At 42.3% G+C, this 24,797-nt stretch overlaps 3 protein-coding genes across 14 annotated transcripts in view; 1 reads left to right on the forward strand and 2 right to left on the reverse strand.

Annotated features, from left to right (window-relative positions):
- The window catches only part of UBE3B (ubiquitin protein ligase E3B), a 70,169-nt gene extending 52,213 nt beyond the window's left edge, over positions 1-17,956 (reverse strand). For 2 of the 6 annotated variants that reach the window (XM_053590108.1, XM_053590107.1), the window contains exons 1-7: positions 17,509-17,956; positions 12,401-12,503; positions 5,488-5,669; positions 5,242-5,362; positions 3,775-3,834; positions 3,281-3,385; positions 834-930 (exon numbers count right to left, since the gene is read on the reverse strand). In XM_053590108.1, the coding sequence (XP_053446083.1) occupies positions 834-930; positions 3,281-3,385; positions 3,775-3,834; positions 5,242-5,362; positions 5,488-5,648 (544 nt within the window). In that variant the 5' untranslated portion in view covers positions 5,649-5,669; positions 12,401-12,503; positions 17,509-17,956. The remainder of the gene's footprint in view (positions 1-833; positions 931-3,280; positions 3,386-3,774; positions 3,835-5,241; positions 5,363-5,487; positions 5,670-12,400; positions 12,504-17,508) is intronic. The other 4 variants (XM_053590103.1, XM_053590104.1, XM_053590105.1 and 1 more) reach the window with 4 other exon arrangements.
- On the reverse strand, positions 7,130-9,679 carry LOC128584856 (kelch repeat and BTB domain-containing protein 2-like). Its single transcript, XM_053590120.1, is given in 4 exon segments — positions 7,130-8,077; positions 8,079-8,221; positions 8,223-8,761; positions 8,850-9,679. Coding segments are annotated over 4 exon segments (1,869 nt in total). The 5' UTR covers positions 9,184-9,679; the 3' UTR covers positions 7,130-7,224.
- A 111-nt stretch (positions 17,957-18,067) lies between the features above and the next one.
- KCTD10 (potassium channel tetramerization domain containing 10) overlaps positions 18,068-24,797 on the forward strand; it is a 41,742-nt gene continuing 35,012 nt past the window's right edge. For 4 of the 7 annotated variants that reach the window (XM_053590111.1, XM_053590114.1, XM_053590115.1 and 1 more), the window contains exon 1: positions 18,318-18,431. In XM_053590111.1, coding sequence (XP_053446086.1) covers positions 18,336-18,431 — 96 coding nt within the window. In that variant the 5' untranslated portion in view covers positions 18,318-18,335. Of the gene's footprint in view, positions 18,432-24,797 lie in introns of all 7 variants that reach the window. The other 3 variants (XM_053590112.1, XM_053590117.1, XM_053590118.1) reach the window with 1 other exon arrangement.

Consider the following 24,797-nt stretch of genomic DNA (forward strand, 5'->3'; position numbering starts at 1 on the left):
AAGTTCTGTGAGGAAGGTAGTGTCTAAAGTCCCTGGAAAACAGCGACCTTTTCTGTTTTGTTCATCACTGTATCTCTGGTACTGAGCATGGTGTCTGGCACGTAGTCACTATTTGTTGAATGTATGAACGAAATGACTATATGATTTTCAGGGAAGGAGGCAGCTTTACAGAGCAAATTTTGTGGCAAAACAGAATTACTTGCTACCAAATGATTTTTCCAAATGAAATGATAAGGCTTAAGTGAATGTTATCACTTGGCGTTGAGGCACTGTGGGGGTTATACAAAGCAGAACCATGCCTTTAAACATAAATTCAAAGAAGGGGAAAATATAACACACAATATGGAACATATTCTGTATACTACAATGCAATCTGCTGGGAAGTGCCAAAGGCATCTTCATGCTTCTGGTCTCAGGGCCTTCCCTGAAGTTTGTGGTAGCAGAAAGCTTTTTACAAAGAAGAAAAGGTGGCAGTGGCTCATACTTATAATCCTAGCACTCTGGGAAGCCAAGGCCAGAGGATCATTTCAGCTTGGGGTTTAAGACCAGACTGAGCAGTAGTTAGACCCTGTCTCTACTAAAAATAGAAAAATTAGCCAGACACAATGGCATGCCTATAGTCCCAGCTACTTGGGAAGCTGGGGCAGGAGGATGCATCACCTGAGACCACAAGTCTGAAGTTGCAGTGAGCTACGATGATGCCATGCACTCCAGCCTGGTTGACAAGAGAGAGACTCTTTGTCTCAAAAAATAAAAATTACATAAAAAAAAGTTCTCCCAAGTTCTCTATGGACATGCCAATAAGGAAAGATTTTGAAACAAGTCCCACAGACCTTTTCCCCGTAGAATTTTCCATGTTGAAGTGTCTGTGAAGGTGACAAGCATTGTGAGATACAGTGTGATGAGTCGAGAGTCTTGTAAGATTTCAGGCTGGAAACAACAAGAGTTCATTAACATATTAATCCTCTGATTTCAGATACTGAAGCACCCATTTTCCAACTGTTCTAAGTGTACTCAGACTATAATAAATTAATCAGAAATATCATAAGGACATTTGTACTAGACTGTTCAGGGCAGCTCAATTTACAATTGCCTAATTGTAGAAACAATCTAAACACCCACCAATCCAGGAATGGATTAACAAACTGTGGTATATATATAACGGGGAATACTATTCAGCCACTAAAAATGATGGAGACTTTACACATTTTGTATTAACTTGGATGGAAGTGGACTGCATTTTATAGTAAAGTATCACAATAATGGAGAAGCAAGAATCCAATGTACTCAATTCTGATATGACAACAATTGATGACCTAGTACATGGTAGGGATGGGGGAACATAAAGAGGGAAGGAGGGAGGGTGTTTGGGGGTACACACCTCTTGGGGACAGGACACAATTATAAGAGGGACTTTACCTAATAAATGCAATCAGTGTAACCAGGTTCTTTGTACCCTCAATGAGTCCCCAACAATAAAAATAAGTCTTTTCTTCCCCGCCTTGGGGAATGATCATATTAGGAGTTAAATGACAAAGATTTTGACACACTAGTACTAACTATAAAATCAAATACTCCTGGGAATGGAGACGTGAGAATTCCTGGAAAATACATGTGTCTGTCTGTCTATATGAACACTGCAGCGAGGAGAGTAGAAATGCAATTGGGCATAGCAAGGACTTTCAGCTCAGATTTCTGGCTTTACCACCTAGTAGCTGTGTGATCTTGGGCTAGTTTCTTAACCTGTCTGTGCCTTGGGGCCATCATCTGTTGACTAGGGATAGGATGATTACCTTCCTCAAATGGTTGTTATGAGGAATAAATAGATTAAGGCATACAAAGTACCAAGAATAGTGCTTGGCACACAGACAACTCCATGTAGTATTGTTGTTATAATTATGATAGTTCATTGTTTCCCAAGAGTAAGCTGGGCAAAAGGAACATTGGAGACCCCTAGGCTCATAGTAAACAAGACAGGGGAAGTGACTTGTTCAAGGTCACATGGGAAATCAGCAGAATTAGGAATTAATTATAGATATTACTTGTTCCAGATCCAGTACTCTTTCTTCCTAATGTCTGTTTCTTCACATGAATTTAAAAAAATTTTTTCAAATAGAAGGCCCTCTTCTCAAAATCTGTTGTAGAATTCAGAAACAGAGAGCAGATAAAAGGGGATCTGCCTGGCTCCAGTTAAGGCAAGGGACCTGTCCATTTAGCCCTGAGGCATTCTGGTAGAATCCCAGGGCTCCACGGAACAGAGTAAAGACCACCACTCTGAGCTATAACCCTTACCTGACAAGTCAGGTGTGGCTTCTTGCTGGCTTGCTGCCTTGGCTGGATTGTGGCCAAAAGCAATTCATGAGCATCCCAAGAAGGATGGCAAGGACTAGCTTGCTGGGGGGCTCTAGGGTCATTTGCTCCATTGCTTAGCTGCTACGTCAGTCCTTGCCAAGCCTCTGTCCCTGAAACCTGTCCCTCTCTATGTGCAGAGTTGAAGTGGCTGCTGTTTGTGTCTATCCACACCTCTGTCCATCTCAGAACACAGGATGGGCACAGGACCAGATTGACTGTTAATATGTCACACCTCTCGCCACTGTGACTGGTTCAGAGATGAGCCTTGGACTACACTGGACCTTTAAGAATCCTCCTGGGTTTTTGAACCGGAAGGGGAGAGTTCCCTTTTCTGTTTCATCCAAGACAGAGTAATGATGTGAGGCCAGAATTATTGGTCGCTGTGATTACAGCAGGGACGACAAGGTGACTCCAAAAAGGAGCAAACATAATAAGTAAGAACGAGGGAGAATCAAGAAGCCCCTGGCTCTAGTTATCCCCAGCTGCCACGTTACATAATACATTCTATAACAAAATGTTCTCATTCTTGCTTAGCTTTTATGTATTACTGTGCTCGTGCTGGATTTCTGTACATGTAATAACAAGCCTGACCAGTGCAATAATACAGACCATAAAGTATTCATTACATCAAATAAATGGGAAGGAAGATGACAGATTCCCTGGCATGGAGGCTGTGGCAAGTACAGTCAATATTTAACATATTGCATACCAAAGAAGGGCTCACACTGAGAACAGCATAAAACGTCCTCTCTCCCTGAAAAGATACTCCATGAGTAATTCTTTACTAGACTTTGACTGATAGATCTCCAAAGGTATCACCTAATGAGCCTATGAAGAAATGATAGAGGCTGAAAATATAAACTAAAGGCCCCCGATAAGAATGACATACATAAATATATATGTAAAATCTTTCTTTTTTTTTTTTTACCTTGAGTTGCTCAAGAAACTCACAGCAATACCACAGAATGTCCTTGATCTGTTTAATCCACAGAAGGGTAAGATCCTTAGAAAGAGCCAGGGACACATACCACACCTACAAATGGGAATAAGAAGACTGTCATGGGCAGTTGGAGCATACTGCACATGCTTCAATTGCCTGAACTGGATTTATTAGGTAGGTCCAGTGCCAGGTAGGGCAATGGAGATGAACAGACAAATAAGCAGCATACAAGGCTTAATGCTAAACCCAAAGATAAAATAGCCTACTAAGGCAATTTACTATCCTGCATAAGAGACAAGAGCTGAAAATGGCCTCTTGGATCATAAAAGGAAGGAATCACTTCTACTTTGTTACTATTTTCCACCCATTACTAATTTGCACATGAACGTGGATTAGTCCTAACATTCAACAGGAACTTCCAGAGCCCAACAGGCTGACTGTTAAGAGCTTGTGAGAGACCTTCCAGCTTCTGGTGTACTTACCTTGGGTTCGTTCTCAGCATCCATGCTGCTCAGGATGCTGCGGCACAACTTTTCAAATCTCTGCAAAGAGACAGAATGGGGGTTATCAATTCTAACTTAGCTAACAGTGGGAAAGAGAAGGGAGCAAACACTCAGCAGGCACCTGGCAGGAGCAGGTGTTATATCAGGTGATTCACATACGTGATCACATTTAGTTCTTTTTACAGATGTGGAATCTGAGGATCTGAAAGGCTACAGAAGGGTTCTCAAACTGGTGGATGAACCCTACAGATATGATTTAGAAATTAGGGTATTTCAGGTAAAAATCCAGATAGGGGTTTCTTTTTAAAAATAAAAATCTGGCACACTGGGCTTGGTTTCCTGCAATCTATCTGCTGTCTCCTAAACTGTGCCCTCTTATTGGCCACTTTGCAAGCATCATGGATACTGACTTTTGCCTCACAGATATCCGCCAGATTGTCATATCATCATTCTTATCCCGAAATGCAAAAGGAAGAAAAGTGGAAACTAGGAAACAGATTTCCATTTGGCTGTGCCAGTCCTGGATCCACCCTTAAAAGCAGTGTGATGCTGGTGGCCCTACCATACTGAGCTGCAGTTTCTCCCCCTGTATGATCAGGGTCACTTCCTAGAAACTGTCTGTACTTATCTACGTAATCATACATTCATTGCCGGCATACCCTTCTCTCTCCTGCTGGGCTATGAGCTCCATGACGGTAAGAGACCTTGCCTGTCTCATTTTCTTCCAGGGCCCCAGTACCCAGGAAAAGGGTGGCACAGTGTGAGGCTTAGCAATAGCAAATGCCCAACAGCTGGTAACATGGAGACATGCCTTGATGGTCATTTATACCATCACATGTAACTAGCTGCTTACCTGGAATTATGTTTTCCAGGCTGATCATTCTAATCCCAAAGGTGCAAACTGGCATGTTTTGTTTGGTTTGCAAGATATGAAACAAATTTCAATTTCCAATTAGTTGCCAGCTTTTACAAATTAGAACATTGAGCATAAAGACCCAGATCTCCAGCATCTCAAAAAAAAAAAAAAAAAAAAAAAAATCAGAGGGTGGGTCCATCACCAGCTGGGATCAAGTAGCAGCTGCTCTCTCTGGATGGGGCAGCCCACAGACCCCATCAACACCACTGCTCTTTGTCAGTTACCATTCATTATGATTCATATTTTGTATTATATTAGGTCTCCTATAGGGCTTCTTTCACTCATTCACCTAAACTGCATGGCTCCTGCATGCATCTGAGTCCAACTCATGCTTGTAACAGTCAATCTGAAAAGATTCTCAGAAGCACTGGGGATAATCCCTCTACAATTGGTCCCGAGAAAACAAAAGGAACAGATGTAGGGATGACAGTACCTACCCCAGAGTGGCTATAAGAAAAAAATGAATATTTATAAGATACTTACAAAAAGACCTGGCATGTACTATATATGTTTGCTATTATTATTTTTACCTCATTATCCTCTTTGAGTTTGAATAAAAACAGCAGTTTCCTGGCAATCTTAAAAATAGAAAGTGCACTTCTTTTACTCGACCCAGAATCCTCTGTTTTTAAAAACTCATCAATCTCTCTCCTAGGGAGGGAAAAGTTAAAAAGAAAAAAAAAAAAGAAAAGAAAAGACTTTGTTAATTAGGAACTTGTAGCACCTGGAAGGCTTTTCAAGCACTCTAACAGTGCTGGGGAGATCCTGGCACCCACCTGATGTCTCTCCGCAGTCGAGTCCGACAGAGAAAACTCCGGATGTGAGCCTGAATCTCAACGGCTGCCCGCTCCCGCTCTCTCTGCACAAGCCTTTCTTCTCGGGCCTGACGGGCTCTGTCAATGAACCAAGCTCTCGAAGTCTGAGATACGGTGAACATGTTTGCAAACTTGCACAAACCCTACAACGGAAACAGGCGAGTAGCTGCTGCAGGCTGTTGTGTGAAAAACACACATAAAAAGGGGCAGGAGCCTGGGCAGCAGCAGAGAGATACTCAGGACCCTCTTGCATCCTCCAAAGTGCTAACAGCTCTCCTGGGACAAGATCCAACTTCCTACTTGCTCCTTTCATGCAACTCACCAAGACAAGACACCCTATATCCTATATAATTACATCTTAAATTTTTTTTTTAAGAGACAGAGTCTCACTCTGTCTCCCCGGCTGGAGTGCAGCAGACTAATCATAGCTCACGGCAGCCTCAAAGTTCTGGGCTCAAGGAATCCTCCTGCTTTAGCCTCCCAAGTAGCTGGGACTATAGGCATCTGTCACCAGGACTGGCTTGTCTTTTTAAAAAAAATTTTTTTTTGAATATATACAATTTATTTAATAAATTAATGTCATTCAAAATACAGTGCCAGAACATTGTGCAGTTGAACATGCTAGTAATGTTTATCATGAAGCACCTGTGCTCATGTTAGATTGGCGGCGCCCCACTACTGCTAGTGGTTCCTGGGATTAATGCCTGAGCAGCGCAAGTTATCTGCTCTTCTGCACAACTAGTGCAGAGAATTCCTGAACAGTTCACCTTCCTAATCCCCCCCCCAACACACACAACAGGTTTAAAAAAACACACCCTGACAGCTAACAGGTATCTATACACAATCACTCTACAGTAATGCTTTTTATTAAATTAAGATGTAATGACCTGGTTAACCCACTTTAAATCTTTAAGATGGAGAACTACATCAGCAGCAGGTAGTTATATGCATGAGCCAATGTAAATGTAATACAGAAAGTGGAGGCATTTACTGATTACAGCTCCACGCAAACCCGCACAATGAGGGGCTGGCAATTCATATTGCAAGCCCAGCAACGTAAGTCCACACCTGGTAAATGACCAGCTGATTAGAAGACCTGTATTCTAGATAGACAAGTTAGTGAAAAGAGAATACATGCACCTAATAGCAGAGACTGATCCTGCAGTCATAGCTTTCCCTGTGTAATACCATAAAATTATGGAAGATCTTCAACTATAGCATGGGATTTAGACATTTCTATACCAACACAGACATTAGTGTTAAGTGCAGCTGAATTAATTATACTGAAAAAACTATTCCAGGGCTTCAGAACAGAAGCACAGGAATGAAGTTACATATACTAAAATAACCTCAGCACAATTTGTGATACCACACTAGGAACAGGAAGCTACTTTTGTAAGTGGACATTTGAACTGTACAGACAGGGCTAACAATGTTAGATAATCTGGATTCTTATGCTCTCATGATACACATAAAAGTTTCTCAATTATTGATTAATCTATTTCATATTATGGAAGCTTATCTTTCTGTAAGACTGATATATATTATACTGATGCAAATAGTAGGGCATAAAAATAAAATTTATCAAAGATAGATTTTTTTTTTATGTACTCATACTTAAGTTCTTTCATAGCCTCTCATTTAACAAAGAAAATGACAAAGCACATAACTCAGGCGTGCACTCCCTGAACTCTCTAACTATACAGGTGGCAGTGCAACCATTTCTCCATCAAGTTCAAAGTCGTCTGTCCCATCTGGTGAAAAAAGGCAAGTCGGTGGTTTCCATGGAGATTCTTCAAGGCAGGATGGATAAAGTTTCCCCACAGTGCATCGAAAATCTCTCCCTAAGTCCCATAGTACACGTTCAGATATATGCTGCCGCAGAGACCACCGGTCAAGTTCCAGATCATACTGGTAAGTGACATATTTAGCTCATTCATTTAAGTGGGTTTCTCGCATAAACACACATAGAGAATTGGAGATCACAACAGCTCTAACACAGGGGTCAGAGTATCTCTTAGCAGGGATGTTGGCTGCCATTTTCCACTCATTCTTATTCACATCATATATCTCCACAGTTACTGAAGACCCATCTACAGTGCCAGAGGGCAGTCTTATGCCAGAATTGGTAGCAATATGTAATCCTCCAATATAGAAAATTTTATCACCAAAAGCTGCAGCTGAAGCAAAGGACCTACTAGTCTGCCTCATGGCCATTTCTACCCACGAATCAGACCTTGGAAAATAGCAATACATGAGATTCAGTGTCATCACATAAACGCAATCATGAACCACAACTGCTGCACTCCACTGCCAAGCACAAGGCAAAGGGCTAACCATCGTCCACTCATCTTTTTCAGTGTCGTATCTTTCTACGGTCCTCCGGTTAAGTTCTCCACCTACACTGTCTCCTCCAATTGCATAGATATAGCCTTCACAGCAAACCAAAGATGGCTTTACTCGGACAAAAAGCATTGGAGTCTTTGGAAACCAGGTATTTTGCTGTGCATCAAACCAGTAAAAGCAATTCACAGTTCTGAAGGCAGTCTGGTTTGCTTGTTTTACTATGATTCGTTTTTGTGTTTTTCAGAGGAATCTGACCCCCTGCTATGTAGATGTCATTATCACGAGTTACAACTGTTCCAACCTTATGCAAATCAGCTGGTGGGCTGCAGAGCTTGTAAACTTTTTCTGCCTTGGGGGCTGTAACAGACAGAAGAATAAAGACTACAAGGATTTTCTGAAGATGCTTCAATGAAAATCATCATTTCCTCTTTAGTCATCCCAAGTCTTGGTTTGAAAAACTTGGGCATAGACTTATATAGACCTTGAACCACTACAGACTTATCATTAGGTGGCAGACCTTGAAACCAAGCTCTCTGTGTCACTTCTGAAAGTGCATCAATTCTGATTTGGCTAAGAACTGAAGATAAATACTGAGATTGTGATTCTGTGTTGTACTCTAGCCACAGCATAGCAGCTTCTCGAACGGTTTCTTCCTTTTCTACATTTAAATTGTCACTACTGAGAATATCTATCAGTAGGTCGTGCGACAGCTGCATGAAAGCTTCCCGGTGATACACAGCAGTGAACTTGTGCTCCACCATCCTTTTAGCACTTTGTTTTAATTCCTCACAACTGAAGAGATCAGCAAAACTCAACAATCGCACACAATTCTCTGCATTTATTTTTTTAATTAAATATTCTCGACAACGTTGTAATACATCTTCTACTTTTGGGGTGGCGCCAGTGGCTCAAAGGGGTAGGGTGCCGGCCCCATATGCCGGAGGTGGTGGGTTCAAACCCAGCCCGGGCCAAAAACTGTAGGAAGCAAGCTGTTTCATAAAGCTGTTCTACAGTGCTGTCATTTATTGCCAAGTTACCCGTGTATGCATAAGTTCTTATTATCTGTAAAGTGGCAGCATCCACATTCCTCAGATGTACATGTGTCTGTTTGCTTTCACTTAGTCCACTCATGAACATGGCCCTGAAATAAGAGCTACATGTTGCAAGAACCATCTTATGACATGGGAACTCAGTGCCCTTAACAATTAACACTATGTCAGTAAACAACTGCTGTTCATAAAACAGTTTCAACTGTTCCAGCAAGGACACAGCATATTCAGTATTGATCTGCCTCTCGTCTTGAGTGGACATGACTATATTCCATTAATATCTCCCGGAACAGATTAGAAAAGTCCGTCTTAGTGATGGAAGGTCAACTGAATATTTCAGAAATACAGAAACTCTACTTGCTGTTATCTGCAGCATTCAGAACTAAGACTGACCACAGCCGTTAAGGAATAATATCCTGTTCTGGGCTTAGAATCAGTCCTAGGTCATCCTGTGTTAATTAGGTTCTTCAGAGTTTTTCAACACAGTCTGCAGACATTCTCTTCAAATCTGCAATTGTGCAGCTCTTGAGTAAAAGAGAAAAATACACGAGGTACATTTTGTGGCAACATCTTATGTTCAGTGGATCCTGTGGAGTAACCATAATCCTTTATTCAAAATTGTTGAGACAGGCCTCGTAGCGCAACGGTAGCGCGTCTGACTCCAAAATTGTTGAGACAAGGTATGTTCGGCTTGCTTTTCAATTTACTTTAGGTCAGAAAAAAGTCCTTCCTTTTAAAGTTAATTTTGTATCTTTAATTCTTTTCATAATTTCACTTGAAAGGGCCATCGTGGGAGCAGACAATCCTAAGGGTCTGCAGCTTGAGGAATAGATATTCTTTTACAATTTTCCGTTTCAAAGGGCAGGTTCTGCTTTCTTTTTAAAATCGTTAATAGACCGCAACAGGACCTCCGTAAACCTAGACCTTTCTGTGTTACTTCCCATGTACCGCGCGGAAAAAAAGCGGCATGTAAGGAGGGGGTCGTCCTCCTAGGGCCCACCGCGTCCCGAGCTGCTGAGTAAACAGCTTTATTTCGGCAAGGCCAGAGCGCGGTCCCGGAGACCCGGAGACCCGCAGCTGCCGGCGGTCCCCTGCGCCGGGGCCGGAAAAGCCCCCGCGACGGCGGCCGGGCCGCCCCTTCCCCGCGCACCCGCCAGCAGCCGCGCCGCATTGGGGTCGCCTCGGGTGCGGAGGGCGGCGCTTAAACATTTTTTTGTAGAGACAAAGTCACACTATATTGCCAGGCTGGTTTTGAACTCTTGGCCTTAAGTCAGGCATCCTCAAACTGTGGCCCGTGGGCCACAGGAAGCGGTGTGAATTGTATTTTTCCTGTTTTGTTTTTTACTTCAAAATAAGATATGTGCAGTGTGCATAGGAATTTGTTCATAGTTTTTTTTTTTAAACTATAGTCCGGCCCTCCAACGGTCTGAGGGACAGTGAATTGGCCCCCTGTTTAAAAAGTTTGAGGACGCCTGCCTTAAGTGATCCTCATGCCTCAGTGTTCCAGAGTGCTAGGATTACAGGTACCAGCCACCACACCCAAGTTAATTTCATCTTAGGAGGAAGAACACAGGGCCTGGCATAGGGTAAGGGTAGGCTCTACACAGGTGTTACAAATGAACAAAGCATGACTCAATCCCACCCATAAAACTCTAATTCAAATTGTTGCAAATATCTGAGTTTTCTGTAGTTCATATTTGGGAAGTCAGCACTGAGCAATTAGTTTTATTTTGTTAAGTATAAATCTGTGGGGAAAAAATCAAACATGATTACTGTTACCATTATTTTACTTATTTACTCAATATTTACTAGTGCCTGCTTTATAACCACCACAAAAAAAGTGGGCCACTTTAGCATTAAAAGGTACACAATCCAAAATGCAAGACAGCCCTTACTTCGAATGTGCTCAGTTTTATGTATTGCCTTTTCCATTGTCCTTACTGTTCTCTCCTGCCAAGGACTCACAAAGCCTACAGCTGAACTAGGTGCCTCCGCTAAGAGGCACTTTTCTGGAGAAAGGCTCTAAATTATACGTTACATTTTCTTTTTTTTTTTTTTTTTTGTAGAGACAGAGTCTCACTGTACCGCCCTCGGGTAGAGTGCCGTGGCGTCACACGGCTCACAGCAACCTCTTAACTCTTGGGCTTACGCGATTCTCTTGCCTCAGCCTCCCGAGCAGCTGGGACTACAGGCGCCCGCCACAACGCCCAGCTATTTTTTGGTTGCAGTTTGGCCGGGGCTGGGTTTGAACCCGCCACCCTCGGCATATGGGGCTGGCGCCCTACTCACTGAGCCACAGGCGCTGCCCAATATACGTTACATTTTCATCTAAATCACTGGTAACTGTCTTTTCCCAAAGGGATGGCTTTGGCCAGCAGCCTGAAGCACACAAACACTGATCGATGGAGCCTCTCAGATTATTCTTTTGATGCTCGAGAACTCAGTCATTCTATAAAAAATGCACAATCAGCCCAGCTGTAAAAACACTGAAATGAATTATTCAGAAATCCAGCCTTCTGGCAAATAATCTGTTTACCAGGTTGAAAACATTATCCAAAATAAAAGGTTTGTCTAGGCTCCTGCCACATGTAGTTATCAAGGACCTCTGTGGCCCCTTCTTGATAATGATTCATATCTGTTAAACATGAGGGCTTTGCCAAAATATGAGTCTTCTGTAATTCTTGAAACAAATTAACAGAGTCCCTTAACCACAGAAGGGACAATAAAAAGGTTGGAGAGAGAAAAAAGAAAAAGATTGGAGAGAACCAGATGCAATGGCTCATGCACAATCCCAGCAACTCAGAAGGCTGACACCAGGAGTTCAAGACCAGCCTGGGCAAAATAGCAAGACCTCCCCCATTTTTTTTTTTTTTTTTTTTGGCCGGGGCTGGGTTTGAACCCGCCACCTCTGGCATATGGGACCGGTGCCCTACTCCTTGAGCCACAGGCGCCACCCGACCTCCCCCATTTTTAAAAACATAAGAAAAAATTAGCTGGGTGTGGTAGAGTATGACTATAGTCCCAGCTACCTAGAAGTCTGAAGGATCACCTGGGCCTCTGAGAGTTGGAGGTTGCGGCAAGTTATGATTGCCTTGCTGCACTTCAACCAGGGTGACAAAGCAAGACCCCCATCAGAGAGGCTCAGCACCGGTAGCTCAGCAGCTAAGGCACCAGCTACATACACTGGAGCTGGCAGGTTCAAATCCAGCCCGGGCCAACTACAACCAAAAAATAGCCGGGCATTGCGGTGGGCGCCTGCTGTCCCAGCTACTTGGGAGACTGAGGCAAGAGAATCACTTGAGCCCAAGAGTTTGAGGTTGCTGTGAGCTGTGATGTCATGGTACTCTACCAAGGCAACATTTATTTCTCAAAAAAAAAAAAAAATAAATAAATAAATAAATAAAAAATAAATAAATAAAGATTGGTCTCCTGAACCATTCACTCTTCTGACCCCAACAGTAGAAGTCTGGAGAGCTTACCTGAGGAGCTGCCTGTGTTGCACAAATGTCCGGTAACCATTAGTGATCTTGTACAGAACTCACAGCTGAGGACAGCTTCTCACTTTAGAGGGGCTTCTTTTTTCTAACAGAAGAAAAAAGTCCAGATTTAGTGTTAAGTTTACTTATCTTCCTGAGTAAAAACTAACAGATACAATGCCAATAGTTTTTTTTTTTTTTTGAGACAAAGTCTCACTTTGTCACCCATGGTAGAGTGCCCTAACGTCATAACTCACAGCAACCTCAAACTCTTGGGCTTAAGCGATTCTCTTCTGTCAGCCTCCCGAGTAGCTGGGACTATAGGCGCCCACCACGATGCCCAGCTATTTTTAGACGAGGTCTCACTCTTGCTCAGGCTGGTCTTGAACTAGTGAGCTCAGGCTGCCTAGGCCTCCCAGAGTGCTGGGATTACAGACGTGAGCCCCTGTGCCCTGCCCAATAGTTTTTTAAAAATGCTACTTGTATCTTCTTTAGTTAATGCCTAGTCTAAATGTTAGACTATATTTCCTTAGTCTTCATGGTTTAAAAGGGATAGGTTGAAAATAGTATCAAAGAAGTTGTCTGAATTAAAGCTGTATTGAGAAGCAAAAATAAAAGTTAGAGCTGATGGAATGTTAAAAAACCACTGAAAATTATGTTTGACATTTTTAACCATATGGAAAATGTTTATGGGGAAAAAGGGCTGCCTGTGAACCAATATGATCACAATTACCTAAACAAAGAGAAAAATGCATGTGCACAGACACAAATACATATATGTTAAGAGTGATACATGGTTGTTTTGAGATAGTGCAATTGTAGGACATTTCTTAACTGGTCTCTATTTTCTAAATTTTCTCCAGAAGGCAACATGGTGAAGTAGCACAGCACAGTGAGAGGTGTACAGGCTTTGGAGTAACACAGCTGAAGCCAGTCCCTAGAAGGAGAGAGTCTCAGTCTGTATTCATCTGTTAATCAGCTCAGAGGTTGTTCATGAGCACTAAAGATGATGAGGTCAAGGGCCTAAGGGGGTGCTGACAACACAAAGTCAAGAAGTCTAATTGATGTATTATTTTTACAGACATAAGAATTTTCTTTTTTACACTCTTCAGCAGTGGCTCCCATCTATAGTCAGTCACTAAGGTTCTTTGGGTAGGAAATGTTGGCATCCCGACATTACTCACTCATTAAATTTTTTCCTACTCTGGAGTGCACTAAGATTCACTAATTCTCTTTGTTGAGCAGTGAACCCCTGGCCCTGTTGCTCTGACTGGGTAACCGGTTCAAGCTCCTGAATAGCTACAAAACAGCAAGGCCCAAGCCAGGTGCACAATGATATGCTCTCCCATAACACACAGACAGTCACTCATTGTCAGGAACTACACGAGGATGAGGCAAAAATGGAAAAATGAACTTGCAAGCAAACTTTGCCTAAGTACCTATAAGATTATCTCAAAACATTCGCTTCTCCCAGGGGTCTTTCAAGATCCCTTCTTTAATATTATCTTCCCCTCAGCAATGTTATTTGTTGGTTTCTGTTTACAGCACGTAATAGCCTATACTCTAAAGTTTTTCTCATTCTTTTCTAAAGAATGATCTCCTCCACCCATATAGTGTGTACTATAGTTCAAATAAAACACATAATCAAGTATTAAGCATTGCTAAATGCCATGGAGAATAAAAGAAAAGGCTGTGTGTAGCAGAAAAAAACTTGGATCAGAGAAAGTAGCTCTTGGGTTCTTTCTAGTTCTGATTCCCCATGTCATTTACCCAACCTACTTATCCTCTCTATGCCTCAGTTTCCTCATCTGTAAATTGATGATAATAATAGTACCTAGATCCTAGGGATGCTAAAAAGGAGTAAATGAAACATAGAGCCTTTTGAACCTCAATTTAGTCATCACAACATTAAGATTATGGGAAAATATTATTAAGTGGTATCTTAAAGCATATAGCATGTAAGTGAGCTTTACTGTATTGTCGTTAAGAAATTTACAATCCAAAACAGTCAAGGACTCTATTCCTTTCACAGTAGTGCCAAAGAAGATGAAATATTTGGGAGTATATCTAACAAAGGACATGAAAGATTTCCATAAAGAGAACTATGAAACTTTAAGAAAAGAAATAGCTGAAGATGTTAACAAATGGAAAAACATACCATGCTCATGGCTGGGAAGAATCAACATTGTTAAAATGTCTATATTACCCAAAGCAATATATAATTTTAAGGCAATTCCTATTAAAGCTCCATTGTCATATTTTAAAGATCTTGAAAAAATAATACTTCGTTTTATATGGAATCAGAAAAAACCTTGAATAGCCAAAACATTACTCAGAAATAAAAACAAAGTGGAAGGAATTATGCTATCAGACCTGAGACTGTACTATAAATCAATAGTGATCAAAACAGCATGGTACTGGCACAAAAACAGAGAGGTAGATGTCTGGAACAGAATAGAGAACCAAGAAATGAATCCAGCTACTTACCATTATTTGATCTTTGACAAGCCAATTAAAAACATTCAGTGGGGAAAAGATTCCCTATTTAACAAATGGTGCTGGGTGAACTGGCTGGTGACCTGTAAAAGACTGAAACTGGACCCACACCTTTCACCATTAACTAAGATAGACTCTCACTGGATAAAAGATTTAAATTTAAGACATGAAACTATAAAAATACTTGAAGAAAGTGCAAGGAAAACTCTTGAAGGAATTGGCCTGGGTAAATATTTTATGAGGAAGACTCCCCAGACAATTGAAGCAGTATCAAAAATACATTACTGGGACCTGATCAAACTAAAAAGCTTCTGCAGTCAAGAACACAGAAAGTAAAGCAAGCAGACAGCCCTCAGAATGGGAGAAAATATTTGCTGGTTATACCTCCGATAAAGGTTTAATAACCAGAATCCACAGAGAACTCAAACGTATTAGCAATAAAAGAACAAGTGATCCCGTGAAGAGAAACTTCTCTAAAGAAGACAGACGCACGATCTACAGACACATGAAAAAAAGCTCATCATCCTTAATCATCAGAGAAATGCAAATCAAAACTACTTTGAGATATCACCTAACCCCAGTAAGAGTAGCCCACATAACAAAATCCCAAAACCAGAGATGTTGGCGTGGATGTGGAGAAAAGGGCACACTTCTACACTGCTGGTGGGAATGCACACTAATACATTCCTTTTGGAAGGATGTTTGGAGAATACTTATCGAGATCTAAAAATAGACCTGCCATTCGATCCTGTAATTCCTTTACTAGGTATATACCCAGAAGTCCAAAAATCACAATATAACAAAGACATCTGTACCAGAATGTTTATTGCAGCCCAATTCATAATTGCTAAGTCATGGAAGAAGTCCAAGTGCCCATCGACCCATGAATGGACTAGCAAATTATGGTACATGTATACATGGAATATTATGCAGCCTTAAAGAAAGATGGAGACTTTACCACTTTCATGTTTACATGGATGGAGCTGGAACATATTGTTAGCAAAGTATCTCAAGAATGGAAGAAAAAGTATCCAATGTACTCAGCCCTACTATGAAGCTAATTTATAGCTTTCATATGAAGGCTATCACCCAACTATAGCACAAGAAAAATGGGGAAAGGGCCAAGGGAGGGGAAGGGAGGGGGGAAGTTGAAGTGGAGGGAGGGTAATGGGTGGGGCCACACCTATGGTGCATCTTAGAATGGATACAGGTAAAACTTACTAAATGCAGAATAGAAACGTCTACATACAATAACTAAGAAAATGCCATGAAGGCTATGTTGAATAGTTTGATGAGAATATTTCAGATTGTATATGAAACCAGCACATTGTACCCTTGATTGCACTAATGTACACAGCTATGATTTAACAATAATTAACAAAAAAAAAAAAAAGAAAGAAATTTACAATCCAGTTAGGGGAACAAGAATTACAGGTAGAAAGGTAAGAAAAACGAGATTGGCAATAACTAAGATCATTTGAAAAGGAAAATAAGTTGAGTACGCACTACGTGTGAAGTTCTAAGTGATCTCATTTAATGACAGAAATCTTATGTCCAATTTAGGCCATTAGTACATGGCAGAGACAAGATTTTTAATACTAATGGTCAGGATTCAGACTCCTCTTCATGTCAATGTTCCCATGAGAGCTGCTCAAAAATCAGTCTTTCTTGGGTGAGACCAAATGTATGGAGAATTGCAAAAGCACACAATAGTCAAGAAATAATTTTCTAAAGGTAAAACAACACAAATACTAACTGCTGACTGAGCACCAGAAGATATCCCTACACAGTGGGTGGGCCACCAAGTTTAATGACCACCATGGTGTAAAGGCAGACCACGTAAGGTTATTACATAAACAATTATTAATTCTACCTTTTCAACAGCTCTACCAGGTCTCAATAGTCCAAGTACTAGTTAAAGAATAGACAACAGGGCTCACTGCCCATAGCACAGTGGTTATGGCACAAGCCACATACACGAGGCTGGCGGGTTCCAACTCGGCCCAGGCCAGCTAAACGATGCCAAATGCAACAAAAAATAGCCAGGCGTTGTGGCAGGCGCCTGTAGTCCCAGCTACTTAGGAGGCTCAGGCAAGAGAATCGCTTAAGCCCAAGAGGTTGCTGTGAGCTGCGACGACACAGCACTCTACCGGAGGCCAAGATAGTAAGACTCTGTCTCAAAAAAAAAAAAAAAAAAAAGAATAGACAACAAGACTTAGAGAAACTATAATGATAGCTATCATTTGTTGAAAGCTATAGCTTATGTAGGTGGGTGCTATCAATCCTACCCTGACATGATGAAAATGAAAAGCAGAGACAAGACTTATGGGAGGTTGCTGGCTCCTGAATTTGAACCCACGCCTAACTGGAAAGCAATTCTTTATTGGCAAGTTCCAGAACAGCAAAGCAAAAAGGCGCTGAGACTGCAAGGCTGCCCGTGGGCAAAACCAGAGTCAAATTACGACCAAATTTTTCTTTATTCAGGGCTAAATGTCAGACAGGGTATTAAAACATATCATACAACACCCTCTGTGAAACCACCTAACAGATCCATTTTACAGAGGTGGAAAGTTAGGCTTTCCTAACTTTTCGAACAGAGGAGTGAGGGAACTCACCGAATGTCACACAGCGAAAGAAAGGATTCGAATTCCAGTTTGACTAACTCCTGAGGCTTGGAGTCTTTCCTCGGCATCGACAACCACAGTAACAAATCCTTTGCGCCCAGCATTAGTGTTTTTATAAAGGCCTATAGTCCCAAAGGAGAGAAGAGGTGGAAAGGGCGACAGAGAGACTTCCTGGAGCACGAAAACCAGCCCACAGCACCTGCCTCTCTGAACCTGGCCAGGCAGGGACTCGGCCCCAGAGCCACCTCCCTCGAAGTCCCCGGCCCCACCACCCGGAGAACAGAAGACCCTATTCCTACTCGCTACCCACAGGCCGTAGACCTTTATCCGCTCGAGGCCCCAGTGCTCGGAGTCAGGGATGCGGCTGCAGCCGCCTCAGCCCAAAACCCTCGAGCAGACCCGGGGAAGCGGCCGAGGGCCGACCGCCATCTTGCCCCGGGGTGTTGTCTTTCAGAACTCCGCCTGGAAGCAAACATCTAGTTCTGGGAAACAACAGTTCCGTAGAGCGTCTTCGCCCAGGAAAGAAGATTTCTCTGCATTATGTTCTCCTCTCTGGCAACTGAAAATCAGAGAAGAAAAATGCCTGATCCAGCCGAGTGCAGTTGGAATCCTTTCTGGCTAGGGAGGTGGAAGAAAAGCAGCCAGCGTCTATAGGCACCGAAGGATGTTTTAGGAAAGTGCTCTCTGAGGGACCGAAGTGGGAAGCGGACAGCGGAAGTTCCCGCCCCGGCTCCGCCTCCGCCCCCGGCTCGCGTAAATTGGGTGTTTCCTGCCTCTTTCAGTCCGGGTTTGGAGACTCGGGCGTCCTCCGACTTTTCATGGTAAGGAGGGCGGTGCCCACCGGCTGGGGACTCTGGGCGACCGAGGAAGCTGAGCAGCAACAGAGCATAAGTGGAAGGGACCGAAAGAAGCGGGTGCGATGAGGGGCAGTCGCGATAGAAGAGAGGCAGTTGGGGGATTGGATGCTTGCGAAGCCGGAGGTGGGGGAAGGGCTTTGGGTGGAGAAGGGCAGTGTGGGTGTGCAGGGGGTCCTTGACAGTTGGAATCCGGGAAAAGGCATTTAGACTCGAGGAGTAGATTTGAGTGTGGGTGAGTCTTGAGTGATTGTGAGGAGAACAAAGAGATGTCATTGTAAATAGATACGTGGGATGGAACATGAGGATTTGGAGGATTGCGAAGGAAAATGGGTAGGTTATGAGAATGTGAAGTGGGCTTTCTTGGAGCGGAGCGTTTGGGGTTTCGAAAGTTATGGCTGGGGTCACTGGGTTTCATAGAAGTGGGGAAGGGGCTTCCAGGTGCTTCTGAACACGCGGGCGAATGGCGTAAAGAAGTAGAGGGAACTAATAGGCGGATTTGCGTTCAGTGCTTGAAATTCCAGGGAGGGATGCCAGCCTTCTGAGGTCAGGTACTTTAGCCACACAGTCTGGCGCCTAGGTACATATCCAGTCACTTTTTATTAAGATCCGTGATAGACAACGCCTGAAGGAGCGGAGGACGTCTTACTTTCTATCAGCTATGTTTCTGTGTTCTTGGAAGGTTTCTGTGTGCTTGGGATCTTAAAGGGTCTATTGCATGAATAACTCTTTGTTACTAGGTGGGCATGACCAAAGATCAGCCCAGGTCTTTCTACTTATTTGTTTGTTTGTTATTTCCCTTACAACTTAAGTCTTCCCCTCCTGGGAAGGTCAGCCCCAATGATACTGCTGAAGACAAATCAGTCAGCTTGTATCTGACTGATCTCTATTTTGTGCAAAATAAGGACCACCTGAAGGGAAGAAGATGGCATAAACCAGTGGTTCTCAGACTGTGACTTAATTAAGGGAGCCAAGGTAGGAGCAGTACACCTATAGTCCCAGCTACTCAAGAGGTTGAGGCTGGAGGATGACTTGTGCCTAGGAGTTCCAGGCCAGCCAAGGCAACATAGTGAGACAGACCCCATCTCATAAGGAAAAAAAAATGTAAAAGTTCTTATTTTCAAGCTGTACCATAGACTACTATATCATACAATCTGGGGGCATCCAACTGTAGGTTTAGAGTAATGATTTCTTGATTTGGGCTATGTAATGAAAGGTACATGAGAGTTGAAGTCAGGGCCCTTATAGTTCTGATTCTTAGTTTTCTCCCCTGAAAAATGACAATGATGATAAACATGTTCCTCTTCACACTGTTGAGAGAAATAGGCCAATAGTTTGTGTGCTGAATGCAAGAAAACGGTGTTTGTTGGAGCAGTTGAAATAGGCAGTACCTGTTTATGAGCAAGTTTTGGCCACTACATAATGCTACAGTTATGTGGCCAGTGTGATTTAGTTTGGTTGATATGAAACAAATTTTTCTGAGTTGTCGGTATGCCCTCATTTGGGGAAAGTTTTATAGCTAGCCTCAGTGCAGTGTTTTAAAAACTTCTCTGCTATAAGAATCCCCCCAAGCTGATGTTTTCGCTACACATCCTGGTCAATTCTTAGATCAAGCTGGTTAAACAAAAACCTTAACTCAGTGGCACTGAGCCCTGGCCCCACATCAGAATTACATGAAGGAAACACTAGTGATTTACCTGCCAACCCTTCCTGTCATCAAGATTTTGATTAATTGGTCTGGGGAAGAGCCCCGGCAGCCACCAGTGTTTTAAGCACACCCTGGTGATTCTAGTAGTAAGAGGAAAGAACCACTGGTCTTAAAAGCTTGAGGGACAGAAGGGAAACTACACAAAAACATAGGTGCCAGATACCTTAACATTCAATCCCTGAGGGTTATTTTGAAGATTATGGCTTTAACACTCTTCTTTACAAGTTAGGAAACTGACACATGGGTTAGAATTCCTTGAACATCTTGCAGGAAGTGGTGGAACTGGATTGCAGTCTTGGTTTGTCAAACTCTGAATCTAGTTTTCTTTACAAAAATGAGACAGTTTTAGAATGAAGTGATACAGGATCAAGGGTTTGGTGCCCCTTTTTCTATTGTACTTGCTTGGAATCGCCTTTCAAGTAAAAAATTTTCTTCTTTCACCTCATTTTTATTTTTTCAAACATGTATATAGTTGCTTCCTGCCTCTAGCTTTAAAGCTATGAAGTGGGGGCTTGCTTTTGTTTATGGTGCTTCAGTTTGTTTTTATGTGTAGGTGACTTAGGAATTTGCTGGGCCAAGATCATGGAGTTAATTGTTGCCTAATTAAGGGCTATAATACTTTTAGATCCGTGGGTTGTAGCCTTGGCTGGCATTAGAATCACTTGGGGCAGTTTCGAAAGCATTTGTTGCCTCAGCAGCCCTCTAGACCAATTACATCAGAATTTTCACAGGTAAGACTCAGGCATCAGTATTTTTTAAGCTTCCCAGGTTGAGAAGAATGTGTCACCAAGTGGCAAACCAGTATCTGTATATTTAGTTTTTAGAAACTGGGTCTTGCCCTGTTGCCCAGGCTGGAGTGCAGTGGCACAATCATAATTCACTGAAGCCTTGAACTCCTGGGCTCAGGTAATCATCCTATATCACCCTCCCGAGTAGCTGGGACTACAAGCATGCACTGTCTTACCCAGGTAATTTTTCTTATTCGGTGTGTATGTATAGAGACTTGCTATTTTATACAGGTTGGTCTCAAACTCCTGGCCTCAAGCATAACTCTTGCTTTAGTCTCTCAAAGTGCCAAGATTACAGGTGTGAGCTACCATGCCTAGCGTCAGAGTCACTATTTAAAATCAGCAATAGAATGTTCATGGAAATGGGAAGGAGAGAAGCCTAGACTTACCCACCTAACTGGAATAAACTTCTGATTAAATAAAACCCTCAACCAGTATCTCAAATATGATTTACCTCTCTGTTTCTCTTTTTCTTTTCCTTCTTTTTTTTTTTTTTTTGAGATAGTCTCCCTATGTCATCCATAGTAGAGTGCCATGGCTCATAGCTTATAGCAACCTCAAACTCTTAGGCTTAAGTGATTCTCTTGCCTCAGCCTCCCAAGTAGCTGGGACTACAGCGCCCACTGCAAAGCCCAGCTATTTTTTATTGCAGTTGTTTAGCTGTACTGGGCCAGGTTCCAACCTGCCAGCCTCAGTGTATGTGGCTGGTGCTGTAACCACTGTGCTATGGCCACTGAGCCTACCTCTCAGTTTCTTATAACCAATTTCGCTGTCTCCTTCCCCAGCTTCATTAATAATGAGATCAAAAACCTCTGAAACAAATAGTAGGGAGAGGTTTATTGTCATCTTCTTTGGTCCCTCAGTTCACCGTAACTTGGGCTCAAGGACATGAACACAGCCAGAACATTTTTCTGTAATGGCTTATCCTAGTATATTTGGTTGGCTGATGTTTAGAGGAGGAGAGCTCCAGAAAGATTCAGAGCTTTTCCTAATCTATAGTCTCACGCTAGATCAGGATGGTTTCTGCCTTTATCTCTTAGTAATTCAGTCTGTCATTAGAGCTGGAAGCAGTTTCCAAAGAGAAGAAGATAATTTGAGACTTTGAGAGCGTTCTTAAATCATCATCATTTGAGTGTTTCCTCTGAGCCAGGGGCCCTTGCTGAGCACTGCTGAGGCGGCTAAGCTGTTGTCCTGTTTGATGGATGGGACTAGATTCAGATATCACCCAACTCTCATAGCTACCAAGTTGGGGGCTTAAACATAGGTCTGATCCCCACATCCTGAACCACATATTACCTCTCATATTTCAGGGCTTTTTGTACTTTCTAAAGAGAGAGGTGGGGCTCTCCTTGACAACTTGATATGTCATAGCTCTAAATATACCAAGCATGATAGGCTCTGGGCGAGCCAGGACAAGTCTTTGACTTGCCCCATTACTGACTCACCTCCTGGCTTTAAAAAGTGACTGACCCTCTCTGGGCCATGGCATCCACATCCACAAAATGGAAATTGCCTTCCATTATTGTTTGGATTTTAAAACGTGATGTAGTACTCTGGGAGGCCAAGGTGGGTGGATTGAGTTCGAGACCAGCCTGAGCAAGAGTGAGACCTTGTCTCTAAAAATAGCTGGGCATTGTGGCAGTGCCTGTAGTCCCAGCTACTCAGGCTGAGGCAAGAAAATTGCTTGAGCCCAAGAGTTTGAGCTTGCTGTGAGCTATGCTGCTACTGCATTCTACCAAAGGTAACAAAGTGAGACTCTGTCTCCAAAAAAAAAAAGTGTGGTAGAAATTAAGTGGTAAAAAGTGCAGGGGGAGGGGCTTTCTGGAGCCATAGAAATGGTTTTTAATCTTGATTTAAAGAGAGAGGTGGGGCTCTCCTTGACAACTTAATGTGGGTCTACCCAAGTACGTGTATTGATCAAAACTCATCAAACTGTACACTTAAAATATACTTTATTATGTGCAGATTATCTTTAAAAAGTGTTAGCCAGGCCTGACATGGTGGCTCACGCCTGTAATCCTAGCACTCTGGGAGGTCGAGATGGGTGGATCGCTTGAGCCCAAGAGTTTGAGGTTGCTGCGAGCTATGACACCATGGCACTCTACCAAAGGTGACAAAATGAGACTCTGTCTCCAAAAAAAAAATAAATAATAATAAATAAATAAAGAGCATTAGCCATAAAATGTACAGTTGTCCCACATAGTGGGCAGACCACATTTACCATAGTGGTCCATAAGATTGTGATAGGAACTAAAATTCTTACCACCTAGCTACATAGCCATCAGAATGTCGCAACACAGCATTACGTGTTTATGATAATGCTCATGTAAATAGACCCGTACTGCCAGTCATATAGAAGTATAGCACATGCGGTAATGTACATTATATAATACTTGATAATGAAAATAAATGTTACTGGTTTATGTATTTCTGTATTATATTTTAATCATTATTTTAAAGTGTACTTCTTGTACTTATTTAAAAAAAAACAACAAACTGTCACACAGCCTCAGGCAGGCCCTTCCGAAGACATTGTTATCATACGAAGTGACAGCTCCATACATGTTAATTGTCCCTGAAGACCTTCCAGTGGGATAAGATGGGGAGATGGAAGACAGTAATATTGATGATCCTGACTTTGTATGGGCCAAGGTTTGTGTCTGTGTGTATGTCTTAGTTTTTAGCCAAAAAACCCCATTAAAAATAGGAAAAAGTGGCTTGGCACCCGTAGCACAGTGATTACGGCACCAGCCACATACACCGAGGGTGGTGGGTTTGAACCCAGCCCTGGCCAGCTAATCAATGACAACTGTAACAAAAAATAGCTGGGCCTTGTGGCAGGTGCCTGTAGTCCCAGCTCCTGGGAGGCTGAGGCAAGAGAATCGCTTAAGCCCAAGAGTTTGAGGTTACTGTGAGCTGTGACGCCATGGCACTCTACTGAGAGTGACATAGTGAGACTCTGCCTCCCCCCAGTAGGAAAAAGCATACAGGACAAGGATATTAAAATATTTTTGTACATTTGTACAATGTGTTTGGGTTTTAAGCTAAGTGTTATTACAATAGAATCAAAAAGTTGAAAATTAGAAAGTTTATTAAAAATAAGTGAGAAAGATACAGTAAGGGTAGTTTATTATTGAAGAAAGAAGTCTTTTTTATGTTTTATTTAGCCTAAGTACACAGTGTTTAGAAAGTCTGCAGCAGTGTACAGTAATGTCCCAGGCCTTCACATTCACTTGCCACTCACTGACTCACCCACAGCAACTTCCAGTCTTGTAAGTACCAAGCATGGCACAAGTCCTATGCAGGTATACCACATTTCCCTCTTTTGTACAGTAATTGTACATTTTCTCTGTATAGGTATGTCTAGATACACATACTTAACCGTTGTGCTGCCTACAGAGTATTCAATACAGTAACATGCTGTCCGGGTGTGTAGCCTCAGAGCAATAGGTTGTACCATACAGCCGAGGTGTGCAGTGGGGTGTACCATCTGGGTTTCTGTACGTGCACTCTGATGTTCCCACAGTGAACAAATCACCTGATGACACATTTCTCAGAGTGTACCCATGACTGTACATGAAGTACACTTTATGTACTTTATCTGTTTCATGGTAGGTGTCTTCCAAAATGCCAGATCATTTCCCATAAACATATTTATTGTATAAATTGAGATTTGAAAGGGGTGCCTAAAAGTATTTCCGTATGGGGACAAATTTCTCTAATAAATCCCTCTCTCAAAATGTGTATAAGACTTTTTCCCCATTCCAGATCTTCAACATTTTGGGAAATTCTTTATTCTTATAAACCTCTTTGACCATCCCATGAAGAAAATGTTTTTCTGTGGCAAATGGTTGGCCATAAATGTTAGGGTGAGGTCTCTGGGGACTGATTTCAAAAGAAAGCTGGAAGAGAGAGGAAACTGTTTCCTCT

The sequence above is a fragment of the Nycticebus coucang genome, chromosome 4 (assembly GCF_027406575.1).
Source record: "Nycticebus coucang isolate mNycCou1 chromosome 4, mNycCou1.pri, whole genome shotgun sequence".
In the NCBI taxonomy this organism is placed as follows: domain Eukaryota; kingdom Metazoa; phylum Chordata; class Mammalia; order Primates; family Lorisidae; genus Nycticebus; species Nycticebus coucang.